Genomic DNA, 22,273 nt, shown 5'->3' with positions numbered 1-22,273 from the left:
GGCCACATTCCTTCCATAGGATTTTAGGGGCTGCTTTTGCTGCCATAGTTGAAAAAGGGATGCTGAAACACAACACAGTGCCAAGGTCAGGCTACCCAGTGAGTTATTACCAAAGAATAAAACTGACTCCTTTGGTTTCTGTGACCAAACAGAAAACATTGGTTCATCCTGCCACTCAGGTGCTTTCAAGGATGCCCAAATTGACACTACTTAGAGGTCTTTCCCCAGCTACTAACCATCAGAGAAGAAGATGGAGATGGTCCCCTGGGTGGGGTCAGGAGTCTCCCATAGAGAGATCTGCACAAACACCTCCCTTGACCACCATCTCCATTCTTTGGTCCTCTGTCTTGTGGCAGAGGTGCAGGACCCCTGAAGGGGCCAGAGGCTAATGTCACCCTCCATGTACCCCACAGTGGATCGAATTGTGGGGCTGGATCAGATGGCCAAGATGACTGAGAGCTCACTGCCCAGTGCCTCTAAGACCAAGAAGGGCATGTTCCGCACTGTGGGCCAGCTCTACAAGGAACAGCTGGGGAAGCTGATGACTACATTGCGTAACACCACGCCTAACTTTGTGCGCTGCATCATCCCTAACCATGAAAAGAGGGTGAGGTATCCCCTAGTGTGGAGTTCTTGCCCATGGGATAGTGCTAGAGGGCTGCAGAGAGGAACCTGGGAGGCAACATGGCGAACTAACAAGGTGCAGGGGCAGAAAGAGGGGTCTGACCTTGGTTCCTGCCCTGAGCATCCTCAAAAAAAGGCCTGCATCTACACATGTGGAGACTTGTCTGGATTTGGAGCCTAAAAGCAATGGAGATCAAGGAATGGAGGGAGGAAGGAAGGAAATAAAGAAGGAAGGGAATTTTTCCAGAGACTGTTCAGCTAGGTAGTGGCATGGGGTGTGAGGCCACCAATCCTTCCATTCTTCAAGTAAATGCTTCCCAAGTTGCTGTTTGTGGCTGACAGCTAGGATACAGTGTTGGAGAAATCACTGGGGACACATTTACTTATCACAAGTGGGAGGGGATTGCTACAGCATCTAGTAGAAAGGGGCTAGGGAGGCTGCTTCACATCTCATCCTGTACCCCACTGTTCACAAAACAGAGAATGAGTGGGTTCAAAATGTCATTGATGCTGAGGTTGTGGGAGACCACAGGAACCTTGACACACAGGCTAGAACCTCAATGGTAACTAGGAAAAGAGCAAAAAGCTGGAGTAACTACCTCTGCAAGAACTTTAAGGATGGGGAGATGGCTCGGTGGGTAAAGGCTCTTGCTGTCAAGGATAATAACCTTAGTTGCATCCCTGGGTCCCACATAGCAGAAGGAAAACACTGACGTCAGGGCACTCTAACCTCAGCACACGCACTGTGGCACACTTGTGCCCACACCTAACCCCCATACACACATATGCACCATACAAAAATGAATGTCATTTTAAAAGAAATGGGTAGGCATCAACTTGATAGTGCATAGTGGAGTATGAGTGTGTTTGGAGGCATTTTAGGCCAAGAGCTTTGGGTAAGAAAATGTATAGAGGTGAGAGATTAGGAGTCTAGACAAGAAAGCTATAGCTAGGCCATTTTGTATGGTTTTTGTTTTGTGTGCATGTGTGTGTTCATGCCTATGGGTATGGGGTGTATATACATAGTATACTACAGAGGTCAGACACAAGCTCTGGTGTCTGTCCTTAGGCACCTCCCACTTGTATGTGGGACAGCTGTCACACTAGCCTGAAGCTTCACCACGCAGGACAGTTCAGCTGGTCTACGAGCTTTTCAGAATCCTCATGCCTCTGCCTCCCTTCCTACAGTTCTAAACTTATAAACACATGGCATTATGCTCAGCTTTTTACATGGGTCCTGACATCAGGGTCTCGTGCTCACAAGGCAGGCACTATAGGGAGTGAGCCATCCTCCAGCCCCCTTGTTTCTATGTGGTGGGGTGAGGTATGGATGGGATTGGACTAGATTATGGAGCCCTTTCGTGATGGCACCCTGCCTGTAGGAAGCCACTGAGGGAATTTAAGCAGTAGGTCATGATCAAAATTATGCCGTAGATCAAATGAGGAGCTAGAAGGGGCAGCAGGACATGGTGGGGGGGACCAAATCGGAAGCTGCTGCACTTGTCTGGGTAGAAGAGAAACACAATGGCATAAAAAAGACCGGGGGAGATGGCCCAACCATTTAAAGTGCTTGCCACACCAATAGGATTTGGAATCCCAGAAACCCACATAAATACTAGGTGGGTATGGTGGCCTGCTTGTAACTTTAATCTCAGAAGACAGAGGCAGGGAATCCCCAGAACAGTTCAGCTAAGAGACTGGTGAATTTTGAGTGGATGAACGAGTCAATGAATATAATGGAAGAGTGATTGAGAATGATTTCTAACACCAACTTTGGGCCTCCAAACATACATACATACGTATGAATACACACACAAACACACACATACACACAAATACACCAGACATATACACACATCTCACATATCACATACACCCACCACACACATCACACATATACACTTATCACATACATATCAATCATATGTACACATGTTCACATGTTTGTGCTCTCATACACATGCAAGAACATTAATATGTACACACCACATCTACTTTTTTTTTTTAAAGAAACTTACTGGGAGAGACTTAGGAGGTAAGATCTAAGGGGTGGTGATGGCCAGGAACTGAAGGAAAGGATGGTGAGGGGAAAACAGCTCCAGTTTCTAGCCAGGGGTGCTATACCATTAGGCACAATGGGGATTATGGGTCAAATAGGGCAAAAAAAAAAAATGTATAGAAACCCAAATATGGCAACAGCAGACATTGCCCCTCAGCTAAACCCTGTGAGGGCCCCACAGACTGCCAGGTATGTTTTCTAGCCCTGAGGTCTGGGGCTTGCTGCTCCAGTGGTCACTGGCCTCTTCCACTTCCACAGTCTGGAAAGTTGGATGCATTTCTGGTGCTAGAGCAGCTACGGTGCAATGGTGTGTTGGAAGGCATCCGCATCTGCCGTCAGGGCTTCCCCAACAGGATTGTCTTCCAGGAATTCCGGCAACGGTGAGCCTTCTTGGTGGGGGCAGTGGGGAGAGAGTCCTGGAAAAAGCATGAAAGATGGAGATATATTGAGTGATTTCTGTCCTGTGTTTTAAGCTATGAGATCCTGGCAGCAAACGCCATACCTAAAGGCTTCATGGATGGAAAGCAAGCTTGCATTCTCATGGTGAGCTTAATCCTGGACCCTTCCAGACATCAAATCGTGACACCTCCTGGCTCTGGGTCTTATTTCCAGTTGCCAATCTGGGTGGTATGGTCCTTAAATGTATTTCACCACTGAACAAATGGTACCGATGAATAGCAACTCTCTTCTTCCCTCCTCCTCAGATCAAAGCCCTTGAACTCGACCCCAACCTGTACAGGATTGGTCAGAGCAAAATCTTCTTCCGTACGGGAGTCCTGGCCCACCTGGAAGAGGAACGAGACCTGAAGATTACTGATGTCATCATGGCCTTCCAGGCAATGTGTCGTGGCTACCTGGCCAGAAAGTAAACCCAGTTTCCTGTATCGTAAAACTTTCCCAGATTCATAGTGAAAACACCAAGTCCAGAGAAGGGGATTTCCAGCCCTACATTGGGATTTCCTGATTCCAAGAAGCCGTTTATTTTAAGACATGTTCTTAAGCAACAGCTTCTATCTGAGAGGGACTGAAAAGTGTGTGCTGATTTTAGATGAGGGCTGGAGAGTTTTAGACCTGGGTGTTTCCTCCCAATTTCTCAGTTATGTGCTCATATTTCTCCTGAGCCCAATCATTGCTACCTCATGAAACTGTTCTAGAGCAGTTAATGCTTAGAAGTGTGGCTGGTTTTCATTTCAGAAATCTTAGACTATGATAACGTATCAGAGGAAAGATTATTCACCTGCATCTCTAGCCCCATGTTCAAATAAGATTCATAAGGTGGGACCTTAGAAGTTGTAATGCTTTATCTGTACTGCTTGGTGTCTAGGAGAAGACTCAGGTGCCTCAAGGAAAGTCACTCCTGCAGGGCATGGTGGCACACACCTTTAATCCCAGCACTTGGGAAGCAGAGGCAGGAGGATCTCTAATCTGCAGAGCTAGTTCCAGGACATACAGGGCAACACAGAGAAACCCTGCCTCAAACCCCTGCCTCAAAAGGAAGGAAGAATGAAGGGAGGAAGGAAGGGAGGGAGGAAGGGAGGAAGGAAGGAAAGCAAGCCACCTCAGAGAGATAGTGCTGGTACTGAAGCCTGAAGTGTATGCCATCATCAATTATAGTCCACACCACATCTGAGAGCCCTGATTGAGTCAGAGACTCAATATAGCTAAATTCAGATATTAGGGAATCATTAGTACGCAGTCCTAATTTGTTAAAAGTTATATTAAATTATCTCTTGCAATCATTCCTTTCCTCAAAATAATTTGTACTCTTAATAATTGCTATTCTTGAATGTACCCACGGCCAACATGGCAGAATGGGCTTGTAGTCACCATTCTGTAGTTTTTCAAGCCCAGAAGATCTAAAGAAGTACAATGCTGATTTGGTATTCATGATTGGGAAATGCTACTAAGGAATCAATAAGTCTGTCAGAACTCAACTGGCACAACCAGGGGTGTGAAGGACCCTTGTAGAAACACAGCATAGAACTTTCTCTTAAATATCATTTATAGCTTTGGTTCTGAGGTATTTGTGAGCCTGGAGTTTCCTTTGTCCGCTGAGAAAGGCTCTGGGAACCAGCCTAAGTAGCTTGACCAGATAATGTGATGGTTCTGTTCCTCAGAAAGAGTGAATGGAAGATGTCCTACACAGAGAATGATGCCATGAACCATGAGGGAAGCACCTCTCACAAATCCCTGCTCCACTCTCCCCAGGGCCTTCACCAAGAGGCAGCAACAGCTAACAGCCATGAAGGTGATCCAGAGGAATTGTGCCGCCTACCTCAAGCTCCGTAACTGGCAGTGGTGGAGGCTCTTCACGAAAGTGAGTGATCGGCTCTACCCCTTCCCAGAAGTCATCTGACCTCCTTCAGTTCCCTGGCTCTACATCCTACTGGGCTCTCTAGATGTAGGGATGGGAGGTGGTCCATGGAAGCAGAGGCCTGAAGTCAGACCTTACTTGCAGGCCTGCAAAGGTCCTCACCTTTGGCTTGGGGGGTTACAACCACAACCTTAAGGCAAATCAAGGCGTTTCTGTCACCTCAAGAATCCATCTTATTGCACCTGTGTAACAAACCCACTCTCTGGATAGCCCCTGATGGGCCCACTTCTTCCCTCTGTTTCTGTACCCCATTGTTCAAGATGTAAATGGAGTCTGGTGTGGTGCCTTGTAGGATTGGTGCTTTCACTTAGCATGATGAAGCAGGAGGCTTCCACTTGTTGCTTGAATTGGTAGATCATATTATTCCTTGCAGCTAACTAGAGAGGCAGATGATTACAAATAGTCCCAGAAACAGATAATGGCTAATCCTGTTAACTGTGACCATCTTCCATTAGGGCATCTTCCACAGCCTCTTTGACAGTGACAGCATTTCCAAAGCAGACTCATTGGTTTGGTTCACCTGTTGATGGGGATGGTGGTGGGGAATCAACTAGTCTAAACAACTAGTATAGAACTGAGATGGCAAAGATTGATGAACAGCGTGAGGTAAGAAACAGAATGTGACGAGAACATAAAACAAATGAGGACCAGATTAAATGATGAGAACAGAATGTAAAGCTAAGTACTCTGTTCAATACTTGCTTTTGTTCTCCTTTTTGGAGATAGGGTCTCTGTGTAGCTCTGGAACTTTTTTATGTAAACCAGGCTAACCTTGAACCCAGAGAGATCTCCCCTGCCTTTGCCTCCCAGTGCTGGGGTTAGAGGTATGTGCCACCATGGCCAACTTTCAAGACTATTTTTTTAAACAGGGAAAAATAGACTGGAAGGAAAGTTGTGACGGTGACTATAACAGGGTAACAGTAATGGAGGAATTTTTTCTTTCTTTTTTCCTTGCAAAGATGCATAACCACCTCCAACTCTATTGGTTCTTTCTCCTTTCATTTCATTCTAATAAACTGATCTAATAAGAGGCCCATGGGCTCAGGGTGTATCTCAGTGGTAAAGCCCTGAGCTCTATCCCCAGCACTGCAAAAAAGAAACAATGAAAGGCCTCACATCTCTTTGCCATGCTTATAGTTTAGGCTCAGCAATTCTGTCTTGTGGAAGAGGCTCATAGAAATTGTTCTAGAATGTAAGCAATAGATCTTGCCTCCATGACTGTTACAACTGCTGATTATGTCCCTGACATCACCAAATGTCACCTACATGGGTGTTGGTAAAATCATCTGTAGCTGAGAAGCAATTTCATATTTGATGAAAATGGCTCCCTTTGGCCAAAACAACTAATGATGGCTATGTATATGTATGCAGGTCAAGCCGTTGCTCCAGGTGACACGGCAGGAGGAGGAAATGCAGGCCAAAGAGGAGGAGATGCAGAAGATCAAGGAGCGGCAGCAGAAGGCAGAGACTGAGCTGAAGGAGCTCGAGCAGAAGCATACACAGGTATAATAAAGTGTGCAGTGGGCTGTGGGGACAGCACATGCAAGGGCTCAGCCTACAGTCAGACATGGGTCATACATGGCCACCTCCTAATCCTGCATCCTAATCCTGCATGCAGCTGGCCGAGGAGAAGACTCTGCTGCAGGAGCAGCTGCAGGCAGAGACAGAGCTGTATGCTGAGGCTGAGGAGATGCGGGTCCGGCTGGCGGCTAAGAAGCAGGAACTGGAAGAGATCCTACATGAGATGGAGGCCCGCCTGGAGGAAGAAGAGGACAGGGGCCAGCAACTGCAGGCTGAGAGGAAGAAGATGGCGCAGCAGATGCTGGTAAGACATATTTCAGGGGCAGCTTATGGCAGAAGTAAATCCACTGGACCCTCAGTGAAGGCATCTGATGGTACATGGCCCTGATGCTGGAAGATGGTGGCACTAAGGCACAGAGAACAATGGCCATCTGCCCAATGCCACAGAGCTAGGGCAGGGACTGAACACAAGACTCCAGAGCCTGCTCTGTCTCCAGCCTTGTCTTCTGTATGCTGACTCATTTCCTGTTAGCAGCTTGGTGTAAAGGGTAATTATGTCAGCTATTAAACTGTAACAATACATAGCAGCTTCAAATAGTTCATATTTATCTTAGAGATCAGTACTTGGGGAGGGGCTTAGTCAAATGGTTCTGGCTTACAGTCGCTCATGAAGTTAGCAATCAAGATCCCAGCCAGGGCCGGTCATTTGAAGGCTCAAACTGGCTAGAAGATCAACTTCTTTGTGGTTTATTCACATGGCTGTTATCAGGTGGTGTCAGTTTCTCAGCCACTTCATTGCAGCTGCTTGGGCTTCTTCCTGTCATGGCTGTAGAATGCCCCCAGAAGGAGAGAGGAAGCCACAATGACTTCCATTGCCCAGGCCTCTGAGGTTACAACCTATGCCTTCCTTCTGATTGTGTTGGGAATTCTTAGTCCCCCACACATTCATGGGGTCTAATTTCCTGCCTCTGGAAGGAATGAGCCTCAGAGAAGATCTGGAGTATGGTACCCGCTCCCCTGTAAACACATCACTGACCCTGAGCAGAGCATCCGCCTTCCTTCTGATATGGACGGCAGTATGCGGGGCACCCTCCGCCCAGCCTCCACACTGGCTAACCCCAAATCTCCTCTAGTGACTTTGTTCCAGCAAGGCTGTGATCCTTGTCTCTCCCCCAAACAAGGACCTGGAGGAGCAGCTGGAGGAAGAGGAGGCTGCAAGACAGAAACTACAGCTCGAGAAGGTCACAGCTGAGGCCAAGATCAAGAAACTGGAAGATGACATCTTGGTCATGGACGATCAGAACAACAAGCTTTCAAAAGTGAGTTAGATGTACCAGGCTTGTCTGGGACACATGTCTAGCATTAATGGCAGAAGCACCTGTGAGAATGGGGATAAGCCGGTCACTTCAGTTAGTAATCCCAAGCTAGTTGACTCCATTAGTTCAAACTGGGAATCCTGGGTTCATTGTGGGCTGGGCTCTGTGTGGAACAGGAGGCCAATGTCCTGCACTGGGTCTCACACTCTAGTGAGACAGTCGTGACCTTTACCATTATGATCAGGGTCTGAAGATGCGCACCTTGCTAGGAGTAGAACACCAGGGGATGAAGGAAGGTCCCCAAGGAGACTTTGTGGAGGAGGCAGCACGAATGTAGATCGAAGAACAGTTGGGAATAGAACATTGACCTGCTCTGCAAAGGTTCTGAGGCAGAGACAAACTGTCATGCAGCAGGAATGGGGAAGTTCCTTAGCTGAACACGAGTGTGCAGGACACACTGGCATAAGACAAGAAGTGGGCAGCCTGAGAAGTTCATAAAGAGCTTCTACCATCTGGAACTCCTGGTGCCTGTGATTAGAAAGGGACTTTTCTTTAAACTGTTCATATAGAAACTGCTGGAAGTAAAACAGACCATGGATGGAAAAATCAAAAACCACTGTAATGAGTGTTTTCCCCTTACCCCCAAAGGAACGAAAACTCCTCGAAGAGAGGGTCAGCGACTTGACAACCAATCTAGCAGAAGAGGAAGAAAAGGCTAAAAACCTCACAAAGCTGAAGAGCAAGCATGAGTCCATGATCTCAGAACTGGAGGGTGAGCAGGGAAATGGGTGGAGCCAGAAACCATGTTAAATGAAACAAATTAGGCTCAAAGACAAATCTGGTTTTAATATTTTGTTTTATGTATTTTTATTATTTTCCATTTTTAAAAATGCATTTATCATTTGAGTGTACATGTGTATGTGGTGTGTGTGTAGTGTATTGTGTGTGTAGTTGTATGTGTATGGTGTCAGTATATGTGGTGTGGTACGTGTGTATATATGGAATGTAGTCATGAATGTCACAGCATGCACATAGGAGTCACAGATGATTTTGTAGAGTTGGTTCTTCTACTGTGCAGCTTCTGGGGACTGAATGTAGATTGTTAAGCTTGGCTGCAAGTGCCTTTACCACAGAGTCATCCTATTACACCTATTTCACTTTATTTTTAGAAATAGGTCTCATGTAGCTTAGGCTAGCCTGAAACTTACTATGTAGCCAAAGCTAGCAGCTGACACCTCCCAAATGCTAGCATTACAGGTGTACCACTGTGCTGAACTTATGCAGTGCTGAGAATTAAATCCAAGGGCTTGTGCATGCAAGGCATGCACTATCAGCTGAGCAAAATCCCCAGTACAGAGTCTTGATTTAAATAGGTACACGTGCATAGGACATGAAAGCTGAAGAGTACCTATGGATGGGAAGGGCAGGTGGCTGGGCCAAGCGAGGGAGATAGGGAGAGAAAAAGCACAATATCTTTGCTCTCATATGGAATCAGATTTTAAAAAAGAAAAACCATGAAAGCAGAAAGGGGAACTTTTTAAATAATGAAAGGGGACCAAAGCCAGAAGGGAGGAGGGATGAGACAGAGTAATTAAAGCAAATACAAGCAAAGTCCCTCCATGTGCGTCCTCACAAAATCCAATGTTCTACATGGCCACTTTAAAAACTAATATACAGGTTCTGGAGAGATGGCCTCGTAGTTAAGAGCACTTTCTGCTAAATCATAAGGACCAGAGTTTGGATCTCACAAATGCCTATTACTCCAGCTACATAAGATCTCATCTACCCTCCAAAGGCCCCCCACACACATACATACACACTCACATAGATACTCACACATGAACATGGACACTCACACATGGGCACACACACTCATACAGACACACACAGATAAAATAAATATGTTTTTATAAAACTAATAAACCAGAAAAATCAGAAAGGAACTTTTAGAAGGCAGATTATCCTGGGAAGGAGACTGCCTGGGCTCTGCACTGTATGTATCAGCCCTGATGGGAAGGGTGCTTTTTCCCAGGCTTGATATTCATTCCCTCTGCTAGAGAAGGATCTAGGGCTGAATGTGCAGTGTCCACAGCCCAGGCAGAAAGCCGTAGGCCTCTTCCTGGTGTGTTCCTGTCTCCCTGCTGAGGTAGCCCTGGCTCTTTTTCAGTGAGGCTGAAGAAAGAGGAGAAGAGCCGACAGGAGCTGGAGAAACTAAAGAGGAAACTGGAGGGTGAGGCTAGTGACTTCCATGAGCAAATCGCTGACCTGCAGGCACAGATTGCGGAGCTCAAGATGCAGCTGGCAAAGAAAGAGGAGGAGCTGCAAGCAGCCCTGGCCAGGTGCGGCGTGCGCATGCGTGCGTGCGTGCGTGCGTGCGTGCGTGCGTGCGTGCGTGCGTGTGTCCATGTCCAGGAACCCTCTGCTCTTTGAGGAGGCCACAGGCCCTTGGGATAGATGTTGCTTCTCAGACCAGGTCTCCTGCAAGCCTTCCCAACTATGCTCTCATCCCTAAACCTCATATGCGACTTCTCTTCCCTCTAAATTCATCCTCTTTGCGGCCTCCCTGGTCCAATGGGATTGCAGCATCTGGGGTACCCAGAATTCGTCATCTTAATGCCAGTTCTGAGTTTCCAGTTACCCACTGAGTCCATATCTGTCGGTATCCTAAACACCACATGTGTAGACTTGAGTGGCTTTCCTCCTCCCTATCTTACTCTCTGTGCGTGCAGGCTTCTTCCCTAGCTTCTGGCCACACTTCTAAGTCACCTGTCACTCCTACTCCCTCTGTTCCTTTTTCCTGGCATTCGGCTGGCCTCAAGGTGCAGACATGGCAGCAGCAAGTGACGACTACCAACCTGCTTGTTGTGTGCTCAGATCATTCCCAGAAGCACCCTCGGACACCCAACCATTGTGCCACTCTTACACTCACTTCCCTAGTGGAGTTAAGGAGGTACCTGCCCTCACTGCTTGTAAGAGGCAAAGCTGGGGCTCGAACCCAGGGCTTTCTGATAAGTCCTCTGGCTCATCTCTCTTTTCTAAATTGGAGTGCATGGCAGATGGGTAACTAACAGGAAATGTTGCTCTAGTGCATTAGTCTGTACTGAAACAGTAGCTGGGTTACCCAGAAAGAGCCTGATCTCTCTGGCAGGCACTGGGCTATAAGCACAACATCAGAGCCCACCCCTCATCCTGGGCCTTCCCATTCAGCATAGTCCAGTTGGATAGAAAACTGAATGTGATGGTATATACATATAATCCCAGCACTCAGGAGGACCACACTTTTATGGACAGCCTGGGTTCCATAAGCAAGAGTCTGTCTTAGAAATAAATAGATGTTAGCTCCACTACACACCAGGACAGACAAAGTTCAGGGCTAAGGCCTAGAAAAGGATCAATGATAAGCATAAGAATAGATTTATTGATGGAGGATGTAAAGTACAAGGGGACCCTTTCATGGGGATTTATCCTATTCACTGCAGGATCAGGGCCTAAACAATGCTCAGGATATTGGGGGACTCAGAGGGAGGCTGGCTCCTACTAGAAGAGCAAAGAATCACCAAGTTGATTGACCACTTTTCACTGTGGGATTCAGATGACTGATTCTATCCATTGAAGGACATAGACCCGTGTGATTGACAATCATTGTTTTTCCAGTGCTTTCTTTAAGCTGAGCCTCCTACATTTTGGGACACAGGATCCAGTCCCAGGACAGTTTTTGGTGGCATTGGATAGCTTTGGTTTATGGGGTCTTAATTTGGGTGCTCTATCCTGGGCAGGCTCGATGAAGAGATCTCCCAGAAAAACAATGCCTTAAAGAAGATCCGAGAGCTGGAGGGCCATGTCTCAGACCTACAGGAGGATCTGGACTCAGAGCGGGCTGCCAGGAACAAGGCTGAGAAGCAGAAGCGAGACCTGGGGGAGGAACTGGAGGCCCTGAAGACAGAGCTGGAGGATACACTGGACAGCACGGCCACACAACAGGAGCTCAGGTACAGGGGCTGGGCACCAGGGGACACTGACTCCAAGCATAATCTGAAATCACTGACCTTCCTGGTTGTGTCTAGAACATGAGTATATTTAGTTTTATTTGCAGGAGAGCAGTAGTACAGAATTAAAAAAAACAACTTAAAAATGATAGAACAGATGTCAAAAAGGAAAATCCCCTGCAGTTCCACCCATAGTTAGAGTTTGTAAGTAATTTCTTCCTCTGTATGTATGTATGTGTATATGTTTTATGAAAAATTTTAAAAATAGCATCAGATTGCTCTCCAACTTAAGATTCACTATAGCAGAGACAAACAACCATATTCCAGATAATTTGCTATCTCTGGTGAACATAGGTCATTTACTCATTTTATGATCCTATAAGCCTTTTGAGCATATCCTATGGTAGGCATCTCTCTTGACAATAACCCAGAATTCCCCACACTTTGGGTTTTATATGTGTACTAAAGGTTAGTCCCACCTTTTTGTTCCCCTCCTACCTGGCTAGAGATAAAGAAAAACCCCAGAGCAGCGGCTAAAAGCTCCAAGTCCAGCTGGCTTCATGTTGTGGCTCTGTCACAGGGTGGTTGGGACCCCATGCCTAAGCTGCTCCCCCCCTTAACATGCAAATGACATTACTGCTTTGTAGGTTGCTCTGAGGATGAGATGCTATGTATGAAATAACAGGTCCAGCTAGGCTTGGTGGCTCATGCTTGTCATCTTAGCACTCAGAAGTGGAGGCAGGAGGATTGTGAATTTGAGACCACCCTGGGCTATGTAGTGAGTAAAATCCTCCTTCAAGGAAAAAAAATCTTAGCTCAGGTCCTGGCATATGGTAAGCACATAGTAAGTGTGGGATAAATCCAAGCAGTGTTAATATTTAAGGGACGTCGGCATACCACAGACACATTCTTACTTGTATTTTCTATGCTAGTTTGCCAGCCTTCACAATATCCTGTTTCACACCCGATGCAATACTGCAGGGTTAGAGAGGTAGGCAAGTCACTCTGGCTCACACAGCTCTGGGTACCAGGAGAACTCTTGTCCCCCTGCACAGTACCATCACAGGCAAACCTGTCTCTGACCTGAGTGTCATCCACTGTGCTCTTTTCCCCTAGAGCCAAGAGGGAACAGGAGGTGACAGTGCTGAAGAAGGCCTTGGATGAGGAGACACGGTCCCATGAGGCCCAGGTCCAGGAGATGAGGCAGAAGCACACACAGGCTGTGGAGGAGCTCACAGAGCAGCTGGAGCAGTTCAAAAGGGTGTGTGTGCTGGAAACACCTGGACACCACATCATGGCGGCGGACTTCGTCCACTTTTGTCTACAACTTTGGCACTTGAAATGCTTCTAAAACCCAGGAACTTTCTGTGCCTTACAATTGAAAAACCCTGTCCCAGACCTGGTGAGATGGGTCATAGTCAGAATGCAGGTGTACCATATTAAAATGATCTTCAGGATGGAGGGGCATTGTCTATGAAAAGGAGGCAAATCCCGTTCAGTCTGAGTTCATTCCCCAAGGTGTTTCTTTATGTACAGATACAAATATCCTACAGCCTAAAAAGCTATGAGATCCATGACTCTCGGATTTTGAGAAATTATGTAACCCAGATATGTGTGAGGAGTCTGGAAGCTGGTTTGCCTGGATTCCAGGAACTGCGTGATTTTCTCTTCTTCCATCCTCCTCACCAGCTGAAGTTTCCCTCCTGTTTTAACCCAAGCATGTTTTTATCCTTATGTGACTCATAATGTGTACAGGAGCTGGTTAGGTAAAATAACTTGATCACAGAGATAGCATGGAAATTAGACAATAAAGGTGAAAGATAATAGGGAATGGTGACAATCAGAGCCAAATGGAGTGAGACTGTCCCACTAACAGAGCAGCCACTGCCTAGATTGGCTGGTTGCCTTGAGGGAAGATAAGGCCAGGTCTTTAGTTTGTTCTTTGGGAGTCAGAATTATTGATACATGCAAACAGATCACACACACACACACACACACACACACACACACACACACACACACACACACACACAACTTTTCTTACTTTTAGATAGGATGTTATTCTATATTCCGGGCTATCTTGGAACCCATGATAATCTCCTGCTTCAGCTGGAATGCTGAGATTATAGTATCAAGACAGGTTTCTTTGTGTAGCCCTGATTGTCCTCAAATTCTCTCTATAGAGCAGGCTGGCCTTGCACTCATAGAGATCCACCTGTCTCTGCCTCTCAAGTACTAGGGTTAAAGGCACACACCACCACCACCCAGTTTAAACTCACCAATTTTAAGTGTACCTTTCAATTTATTTTGACAAATATAGCCATCTGAGTAAAGAACACCATAGTCAGGAGACAGAACATGAAGTTAAAAGACATGGAAATCCATATTCTTCTGGGATATGTCCTAAAATTTGGTAACCCATACAGTGCAGACCTCAGGACCATGGAAGCAGGTTGATGGGGCTTCTGGGTATGTTTCAATTCAATTCCTGAGTTAAGAAGCTGGCATCCAAGGGGTTCTGCAGAAGTTCTGTGCTCCCTTTGTCCCTTCCCTCGGATGAAATGGACTAGAGGGAGGTGCAGGGAAAGGACGAGACAAGCCCACCTCCCTCTGCTTCCCTCGGCAGGCCAAGGCAAACTTGGACAAAAGCAAGCAGACGCTGGAGAAGGAGAATGCGGACCTGGCAGGGGAGCTGCGTGTCCTGGGCCAGGCAAAGCAGGAGGTGGAACACAAGAAGAAGAAGCTGGAGGTGCAGTTGCAGGACCTGCAGTCCAAGTGCAGTGATGGAGAACGTGCCCGGGCTGAGCTCAGTGACAAGGTTCACAAGCTACAGGTGAGGACAGCATCCCCAGGCGGCTGCTCTACTGCAAGCGACCTCTGCTCAGCCTCCCAGGTCGTCCCTTTGGCTACCAGCAAGTTGGTTTCCTCAAGAGACAGTCTTGCAATCCCTTAATGAACATTTACTGAGCACCTACTGGATGTCAGGCACTCTGCTTAGTCCTGAGATAAGAAAGCAAGATTGTCTCTGTGCCATCTGAACTCCAGCCTTGTGGGGTGGGAGAGGTGGCCATAAACACAGAAAGAAAATCCGGAAGATACACAATACTGCCAGGGCTAACACAAGGTAGTCTGGGTCAGTGAAGGCTGCCCTTGGGAGGACTAACCCAGATGCATATGTTTTCAAGCACAGGCAGTAATGTATGCAAAGATCCAGTAATAAATGTGAGAAGTAGAAGGGATCAAGGGCCAGAAGTGCTGACAAGTTGGGAGAAGAAATGGTACAGGACAGGACCAGAGAAGGAAGTTGTGGCCAGATAGCAAAGGACCCCTGAGGCCCCAATACGATGTATGTTGGTGTTTATTCGATAGGCAACTGAAGCTGATGAATGATAGAACCTGTTTATCATTGGTTTTAGATTCAGAGACACATTTGGACTAAGCTTCAATTTCCAAAGAATGGCCCCAAGTTTGATATTTACTGTGCTCACAAGCTCAGGCTAGGGAGCAGGGAAATACCACAGGTTTGGTTCCTTGCAGTTGAGAACAGGGGTTCGCTACTCCAATACATAGTGACATTTAGGCTTCATTATAAATGGGAGAAGTAAGGTGGGGGCTGTAGCTGCACACTCCAGGCACACCTGTGTGGAGCCTTCAGGGCTGGTGTAGAATGTAGAGATGCAGGAAGGGGCTCTGCTCCATGCCTTTAGCATCCACCTCTTTGGTGATAGCCACACAGGTCGTGAAAGAGCATTGAGAGGGGTTAGAGCAGGACCTGCCTACCTACAGTTTCTTTCCTGGTGACAAGTCAGAAGTGACTTTCAACACTGGGACTCTCAGATCTGCAGCTCATCTCTGCCAGCCTTGGTGGAGATTTGGAATCCAGCAAGGTGAATCCTAACTAGGCCCAGTCAATACAATGGGGCTCTGATAGGTTCTTAGAACGGCAGAGTCTGGGGCCAGGATTCCCAACTTGTAGCTGATGGGTTCCAGAAGGAGCCACAGTTGTCCCTCACTTCCTGGGTATTTTCTGTCACTGGGCACCACAGGTTACCTACCTGTTGCTGGTGGTTTCTTTCCAACCAGATTCGGTTGCTGCTTCCAGCTCCAAATGAACACACAGATTTACATTAATTATAAATCTGTTGGCTAGTAGCTAGGGCTTCTTATTGGCTAGCTCTGTCTTAATTATTAACCCATATCTATTAATCTAAGTATCTTATCTTAGTGGTCTTATCTTACTGGAAAACTGGTGTGTCCTTTCTTCCCGGTCTTTACATGGCGACTCTTTCATGTTCTTCCTTTGCCTACTTTTCCCAGAATTCTTGTCTCCTCATCCCACTTATCTTCCTGCCTCATTGGCCAAACTGTTTTATTACTCAAGCAATAAGAGAAACATATATACAGAAGGACATCCCCCATCATCTACCCCACCACATGGGTGCATGGTGTACTTTGAGTGAAAAGGGCTTTTCTTGCTGACCTGTGATATGAATTTCAACTCACCAGCCTCTCATCCCCCTCAGAATGAAGTGGAGAGTGTCACAGGCATGCTCAACGAGGCAGAGGGCAAGGCCATCAAACTGGCCAAGGATGTGTCATCCCTTGGGTCCCAGCTTCAGGACACTCAAGTGAGTATCCTACTATACCATCTGGGAGACCTGGAGTGCCTGCTTCCTTGGGGGCAACCCTCGGACCACCATGCATGCATTCCCTTGTAGGAGTTACTTCAGGAAGAAACCCGGCAGAAGCTCAATGTGTCCACCAAGCTTCGTCAATTGGAAGATGAGAGGAACAGCCTGCAGGATCAGCTGGATGAGGAGATGGAGGCCAAGCAAAACCTGGAGCGCCATGTCTCCACTCTAAACATTCAGGTGCGGACAGCATGCTGCTGCCCACCATACATCCTCACCTCTCTCCTGGGGCCCACAATGGGACCTCTCCTTACCTCTAGGGTCTACTACTATCCCTCTTCCCTGGGGTCCCCACGGGTCCTCTCCCCTCCTCTGTGCCTGTGTGGTTTATTTGTTCACTCTACTGTTGGATTTCCTCAGTGAGGAGGAAGAGGGTTCACTTTTCAGGGCCCAACTCTTGGCCATTTCAGCTCTCAGATTCTAAGAAGAAACTGCAGGACTTCGCAAGCACCCTGGAGGCAATGGAGGAAGGGAAGAAGAGGTTGCAGAAGGAGATGGAGGGTCTCGGCCAGCAGTATGAGGAAAAGGCCGCTGCCTATGACAAACTGGAGAAGACTAAGAACAGGCTTCAGCAGGAGCTAGATGACTTGGTCGTGGATTTGGACAACCAGCGACAACTGGTATCCAATCTTGAAAAGAAGCAGAAGAAATTTGACCAGGTAGGGCTGAGAGCTCACTGCCATGTCCTTGAACATGGGGTGAGGTCAGTTTTGTATGGCACTGTGACTCTGAATCTCATCTGAACTACGCTGGAAGCAGTGGAAAGCTATCTTGTCTTATTTTAGGTGACCCTGACATGTAAGGGCCACTAGATCAGGGCATGAACACATCAGAATGCTTAACATTGAGATTGTTGTAGGCATAAACACTGTGAAAACTACCCACAGACATAGCCTTAGGCTGGCACAAGCCCTAATAAAATGAGGGTCATTTACTCCATCCACTCAGGGAATACTCAGAAGCACTGCTAGGTGTTAATAAGTAATTCCAAGCACCTATTCTTTGGAGCACATCATTTATTTTCCACTTTTTTTTTAGATGGTCTCCTGTTGGCCAGGTTGGTGTTGAACTCACTATGTAACTATAATGACTTTGAATTTCTGAACTTGTAATCCTCCTGCCTCTACCTTGGAAGCACTGGTCACTGGTCTGCCATACTTAGTTTTATGCATTGCTGGGAACTGAACCTAGGGCTTCCTGAATGGTAGGCAAGCATTCTATCAATTGAGGCACAGCCCCTTCCCTCAAAGTGTATATTTATTAGTTGATACCACCTTCTCCAAATACTTCGTTATGTGAAATTTAAAGCATTTGTGTAGTCACTACCAGAACCATTCATTAACATTGTGCTACATGCCTTTTGCCCTACTTTTGGAAGTTGGGTGAGGGGAGAGGATTTTACTATGTAGCCCTTGCTGGCCTGGAATGAACAATGTAGACCAGGCTGGCCTCAGACTCACAGAGATCTGCCTGCTTCTGCCTTCAGGATGCTGATATTAAAGGTGTGCACCATTATGCCTAGACATAACCCACTTATTTGTAGTAAAGATGAATCATAAAACTCAGCATATTTAATCTTTTGGGTGCATCTCTGTGAGCTACTCCTTTAGCATGTCACATTGTATATTAAAAGATCCTTGGTTACGGCCATACCACCCTGAATACACCCGATCTCATCTAAAAGATACTCGGGCTGATAAGACAGCTCAATTTGTAAAGCATTTGCTGCCAAGATTCATGACCTAAATTCAGCCCCCAAAATCAAATCTACTTGGTGGAAGGAGATACCAGCTTCTACAAATTGTCCTCCGGTTATCCTGTGACACACACATGTACACATACACACAGAGACAGACAGACAGACAAATAAACATAAAAAAAGACAAAAATAGTTTGCAGCCCTGCACGGTGGTACGGGCCTGAAATTCTGACTCTCAGGAAGATGAAATAGGAGGATTATGAATTTAAGGTTAGCCTGGGCTAGGCTACACAGCAAAACTGTCTCAAACACTAATATTAATTATTTTTTATTTTGTATCTTTGAGGTAAATTTACATATGGCTCAATGAATACATCCTTTAAGTGTGCAGTCATACTGTCCTGATAAATGCATCAGTTATGACCCAAACTCCTAAATACTAGCTCCAATATATGTTATCCATACTTATTAAACACAATTTTATATGTGACATAGGGTTATTCTAAAACTCAGTTCACAGCTTGTGCTGTGAGTCCAAGTGCTAGGAGTTCAGGGGCCACTGCTACCCCTGCCTGGCCTCCTCATGGTGAACCGGTGCCTCCCTTCCCCAGCCTCATTATCCACTAGAGGACCAGAAGTTGTTTTCACTGCCTTCCTGACGATACTCTGTGGGCTTTGATGTCACCTGTGCTGTTAAGAGGTCCCTGCTGCTCGCTCACCTGTCTTTACTGAATTCTGCAAATATAGGTTTAGGTGCCACAGTCTGTAACACACTGTTGTCTCCCCCATCAGATGAGAGTTTTGTTAGGTTGGAACAGAGTCATCTTTGACTTTTCTCCAAGCATGTCATAACCATACACGCCAGGATGGTACATGAGCTAACTTTGTAAGAGAGATACTTGTGAAGAAAAAAAAGAAAGGTACTTGTGGTTGTGCAACAAAAACATTATCCAGTGTCCCTTTGTCCTCAGTGGCGGGACGTGCTAACCCAATGGGCAGTTTGTTCTAGCAGTGAGAAAGCCTTGTGTTCTTTCAGTTGTTAGCTGAGGAGAAGAACATCTCTTCCAAGTATGCGGATGAGAGGGACCGGGCTGAAGCAGAGGCCAGGGAAAAGGAAACAAAGGCTTTGTCTCTAGCCCGGGCCCTCGAGGAGGCCCTGGAAGCCAAAGAGGAGCTGGAGAGGACCAACAAGATGCTCAAAGCTGAGATGGAAGACCTGGTCAGCTCCAAGGATGACGTGGGCAAGAATGTAAGTGGTACTGAATCTTACCCACTGGTGCCTTGGTGATGTGCATCAGTGTGGTGTGGGCACAGGAGGCCAGGAAACAGCAGCTGGGGCTCAGCCATCAGGAGTCACGTCAGACCCTGGCAGCCTAGGCCAACGCAGGAGCCTCCATCTCATGAGGGTGAAGCCTTAATTAAGTAACGGCCCTGCCCACTCTGCCTGCCAGGTGCATGAGCTCGAGAAGTCCAAACGCGCCTTGGAGACCCAAATGGAAGAAATGAAAACCCAGCTGGAGGAGCTGGAAGATGAGCTGCAGGCCACTGAGGATGCCAAGTTGAGGCTAGAGGTCAACATGCAGGCCCTCAAGGGCCAGTTTGAACGAGATCTCCAGGCTCGAGATGAGCAGAATGAGGAGAAGCGGAGGCAGTTACAGAGGCAGGTGAGCCAGCTGTGACTGGGGACATCCCCATCCTCCACTGCCACTGCTAAGATTCAGTACCTAAATTCAGCCCCTAAAGCATACACGGTGGAAGTAGCAGAACAACCCCCCCCCCCCAGCAACATACACTGGATTGTTCTGAGTACCTGGGAACCCGGAGAGTAGGCAGGAGAGCCAGGGCTCTAAGGGCCTCCCATAGCCTGTGCCTTTCTTCCTGGCCCAGCTGCATGAATATGAAACAGAGCTGGAAGATGAGCGGAAGCAGAGGGCTCTGGCAGCCGCCGCCAAGAAGAAGCTGGAAGGGGACCTGAAAGACCTGGAGCTCCAGGCTGACTCAGCCATCAAAGGGAGGGAGGAAGCCATCAAGCAGCTTCGAAAACTGCAGGTGGGTGATGCTGTGTTCAGGAGGGAGTGTAGGTGGAGGAGGAGGCAGCTCCCCAGGCCAGGCAGTTCTGCATCGCAACCATCTGTGTAGAGACTTCAGAGGTGCCAGCCAGCAGTTGACTCTGTGCCATTATTTAGCCACAGGTGGTGCTTTCTGAGTGAAGCACCATTATTGGGTTCTTGTTCATTTGTCTTTGTTTACTTGTCTTTGTGGGGCTTCAGTCGGATCCAGCTGACTTTCCTGGTTTGAACCTGAGAGGGGAATTGTGGATTGAGAAAAGGCAGGTAAAGATGATAAGAAAAAGGCAGCGACACAGGATAGAGTCAGGAGGGCCATCCAGTGAATACTGAACCCGCCAAGTTTATTCTTCCTCATTCTTAAATACCCCAGCCAAAAGAGGGGATCATGGAACAAGCAGACTTTCCTCCTTAATTATCCAAGTGTTTGGTAACCATACCTTAGACTTAATTTCTCATGATCTGGCCTTGAGGGTCAAGAGTAACTATACCTCAGACCAAGTCTGTTGTTATTTAGATAAGACACCCAAGTACAAGATCAAACATCCTACTGCAGCCACACCTTAGACCTTTGGCCTTATGACTTACTAAGGACAGTTTTGAACTCTCTGACCTTGAGCTGAGATGAAGTGGAGCCATCTTTATGGGCCCCAACATTCACTCCCCTCAGTTCACATGAAGGATTCTGCCACTGGAGGCCTGGAGCCCAGCCAAGCAAGATAAACTGGAAATTCCTAGGGGTTGGCATGCAGAGGTAACCCTGTGCAGAACCAGGTGAGTGAAGTGGACCTTGCTTGTCCTGTTGACTCATGCAGGCTCAGATGAAGGACTTCCAGAGAGAGCTGGATGATGCCCGTGCCTCCAGAGACGAGATTTTTGCCACCTCAAAGGAGAACGAGAAGAAAGCTAAGAGCCTAGAGGCAGACCTCATGCAGCTCCAGGAGGTAGAGACTCCCCCTGCTGGTGACAGCCTCTCATGGAGCTGTGGTGGGACCCACACTGCTCCTCCTGGCCTAGGCACACAGATTTCCTTCCCTCTGCTGGGCTTCTTTCTGAATGAGTGGACCTCCCTCCCACAAAGAGCAAAGAGAACCTCCCTGAGCTCAGAAGGGGAATTGTGTTTCAGCTGTGCAGGGCAGATGACAGGAGTAAGATAGCTAGAGCATCTCTCTCCTGCTTCAGGACCTGGCAGCAGCCGAGAGAGCTCGCAAGCAAGCTGACCTGGAGAAGGAGGAGCTGGCTGAGGAGCTGGCTAGCAGCCTGTCAGGAAGGTGAGGCTGCAGGGGAGGCCCTTGAACTTGGGGTGAGAGAACAACCAGCATGAATGTGCCCTGGGATCCTCACTTCAAGGACAGTAAACTCACCAGAGCCCTGACAGGGCAGACGGGAGCTGGGGAAAGGGTGTACCCCATGGTCTTCCCATGCACTGATTTAGAAATGTGCCATTTAATTCATTCTGAGTGAGTAGTGGCAGGGACAGAGGCAGACACTGTTTCTGTCCCATTCTGGTGTTGCTGATGTTGTCTGTATGTGAGTCCCAGCTCACCATGTCCTAGCTAGTTGAGTATAGTTTTGCTCTTCTGTGGCTCAAGAGGCTGGGTTGTTTTGATTCGTGGTTTCAGAGGATTCACCCCAAGATCTTCAGCTGAACCTGGACTCAGGCTAGTACAGAACATCATGGTGCAGGAGCATATTGAAGAGGCTGTCATCTCATGACAGACAGGAAACTGTAGTTTAAAAAAAAAAAAGTCCCCAAGGACACACATCTACCCTACCCCACTGCAACCTACTTCTTCCAACTAGCCTCCATTTCCTGTATCCCATCATCCAGGAATTCGTCATGTTCTGAACTCATCAAGGAGTTAACCCATTTATTAAGTCAGAACCTCAGAATCTAGACTTATCAGAGGCCACCAGTTGGTAACCAAGCCCCTAGT

At 47.3% G+C, this 22,273-nt stretch overlaps 1 protein-coding gene across 4 annotated transcripts in view; it reads left to right on the top strand.

Moving 5' to 3' along the window:
- The window catches only part of Myh11 (myosin heavy chain 11), a 93,643-nt gene that overhangs the window by 61,855 nt on the left and 9,515 nt on the right, over positions 1–22,273 (top strand). For all 4 annotated transcript variants that reach the window (XM_051206718.1, XM_051206720.1, XM_051206717.1 and 1 more), the window contains 21 exons: positions 414–607; positions 2,942–3,063; positions 3,157–3,226; positions 3,388–3,548; positions 4,892–5,000; positions 6,429–6,560; positions 6,676–6,882; positions 7,760–7,897; positions 8,543–8,666; positions 10,062–10,233; positions 11,671–11,883; positions 12,997–13,141; positions 14,507–14,713; positions 16,404–16,508; positions 16,599–16,751; positions 16,982–17,230; positions 19,307–19,519; positions 19,722–19,934; positions 20,158–20,319; positions 21,152–21,280; positions 21,519–21,607. In XM_051206718.1, the coding sequence (XP_051062675.1) occupies positions 414–607; positions 2,942–3,063; positions 3,157–3,226; positions 3,388–3,548; positions 4,892–5,000; positions 6,429–6,560; positions 6,676–6,882; positions 7,760–7,897; positions 8,543–8,666; positions 10,062–10,233; positions 11,671–11,883; positions 12,997–13,141; positions 14,507–14,713; positions 16,404–16,508; positions 16,599–16,751; positions 16,982–17,230; positions 19,307–19,519; positions 19,722–19,934; positions 20,158–20,319; positions 21,152–21,280; positions 21,519–21,607 (3,307 nt within the window). The remainder of the gene's footprint in view (positions 1–413; positions 608–2,941; positions 3,064–3,156; positions 3,227–3,387; positions 3,549–4,891; positions 5,001–6,428; positions 6,561–6,675; positions 6,883–7,759; positions 7,898–8,542; positions 8,667–10,061; positions 10,234–11,670; positions 11,884–12,996; positions 13,142–14,506; positions 14,714–16,403; positions 16,509–16,598; positions 16,752–16,981; positions 17,231–19,306; positions 19,520–19,721; positions 19,935–20,157; positions 20,320–21,151; positions 21,281–21,518; positions 21,608–22,273) is intronic.

Source organism: Phodopus roborovskii, unplaced genomic scaffold, assembly GCF_943737965.1.
Source record: "Phodopus roborovskii unplaced genomic scaffold, PHOROB, whole genome shotgun sequence".
NCBI lineage: Eukaryota > Metazoa > Chordata > Mammalia > Rodentia > Cricetidae > Phodopus > Phodopus roborovskii.
This window is presented reverse-complemented; position numbering and strand designations above follow the sequence as displayed.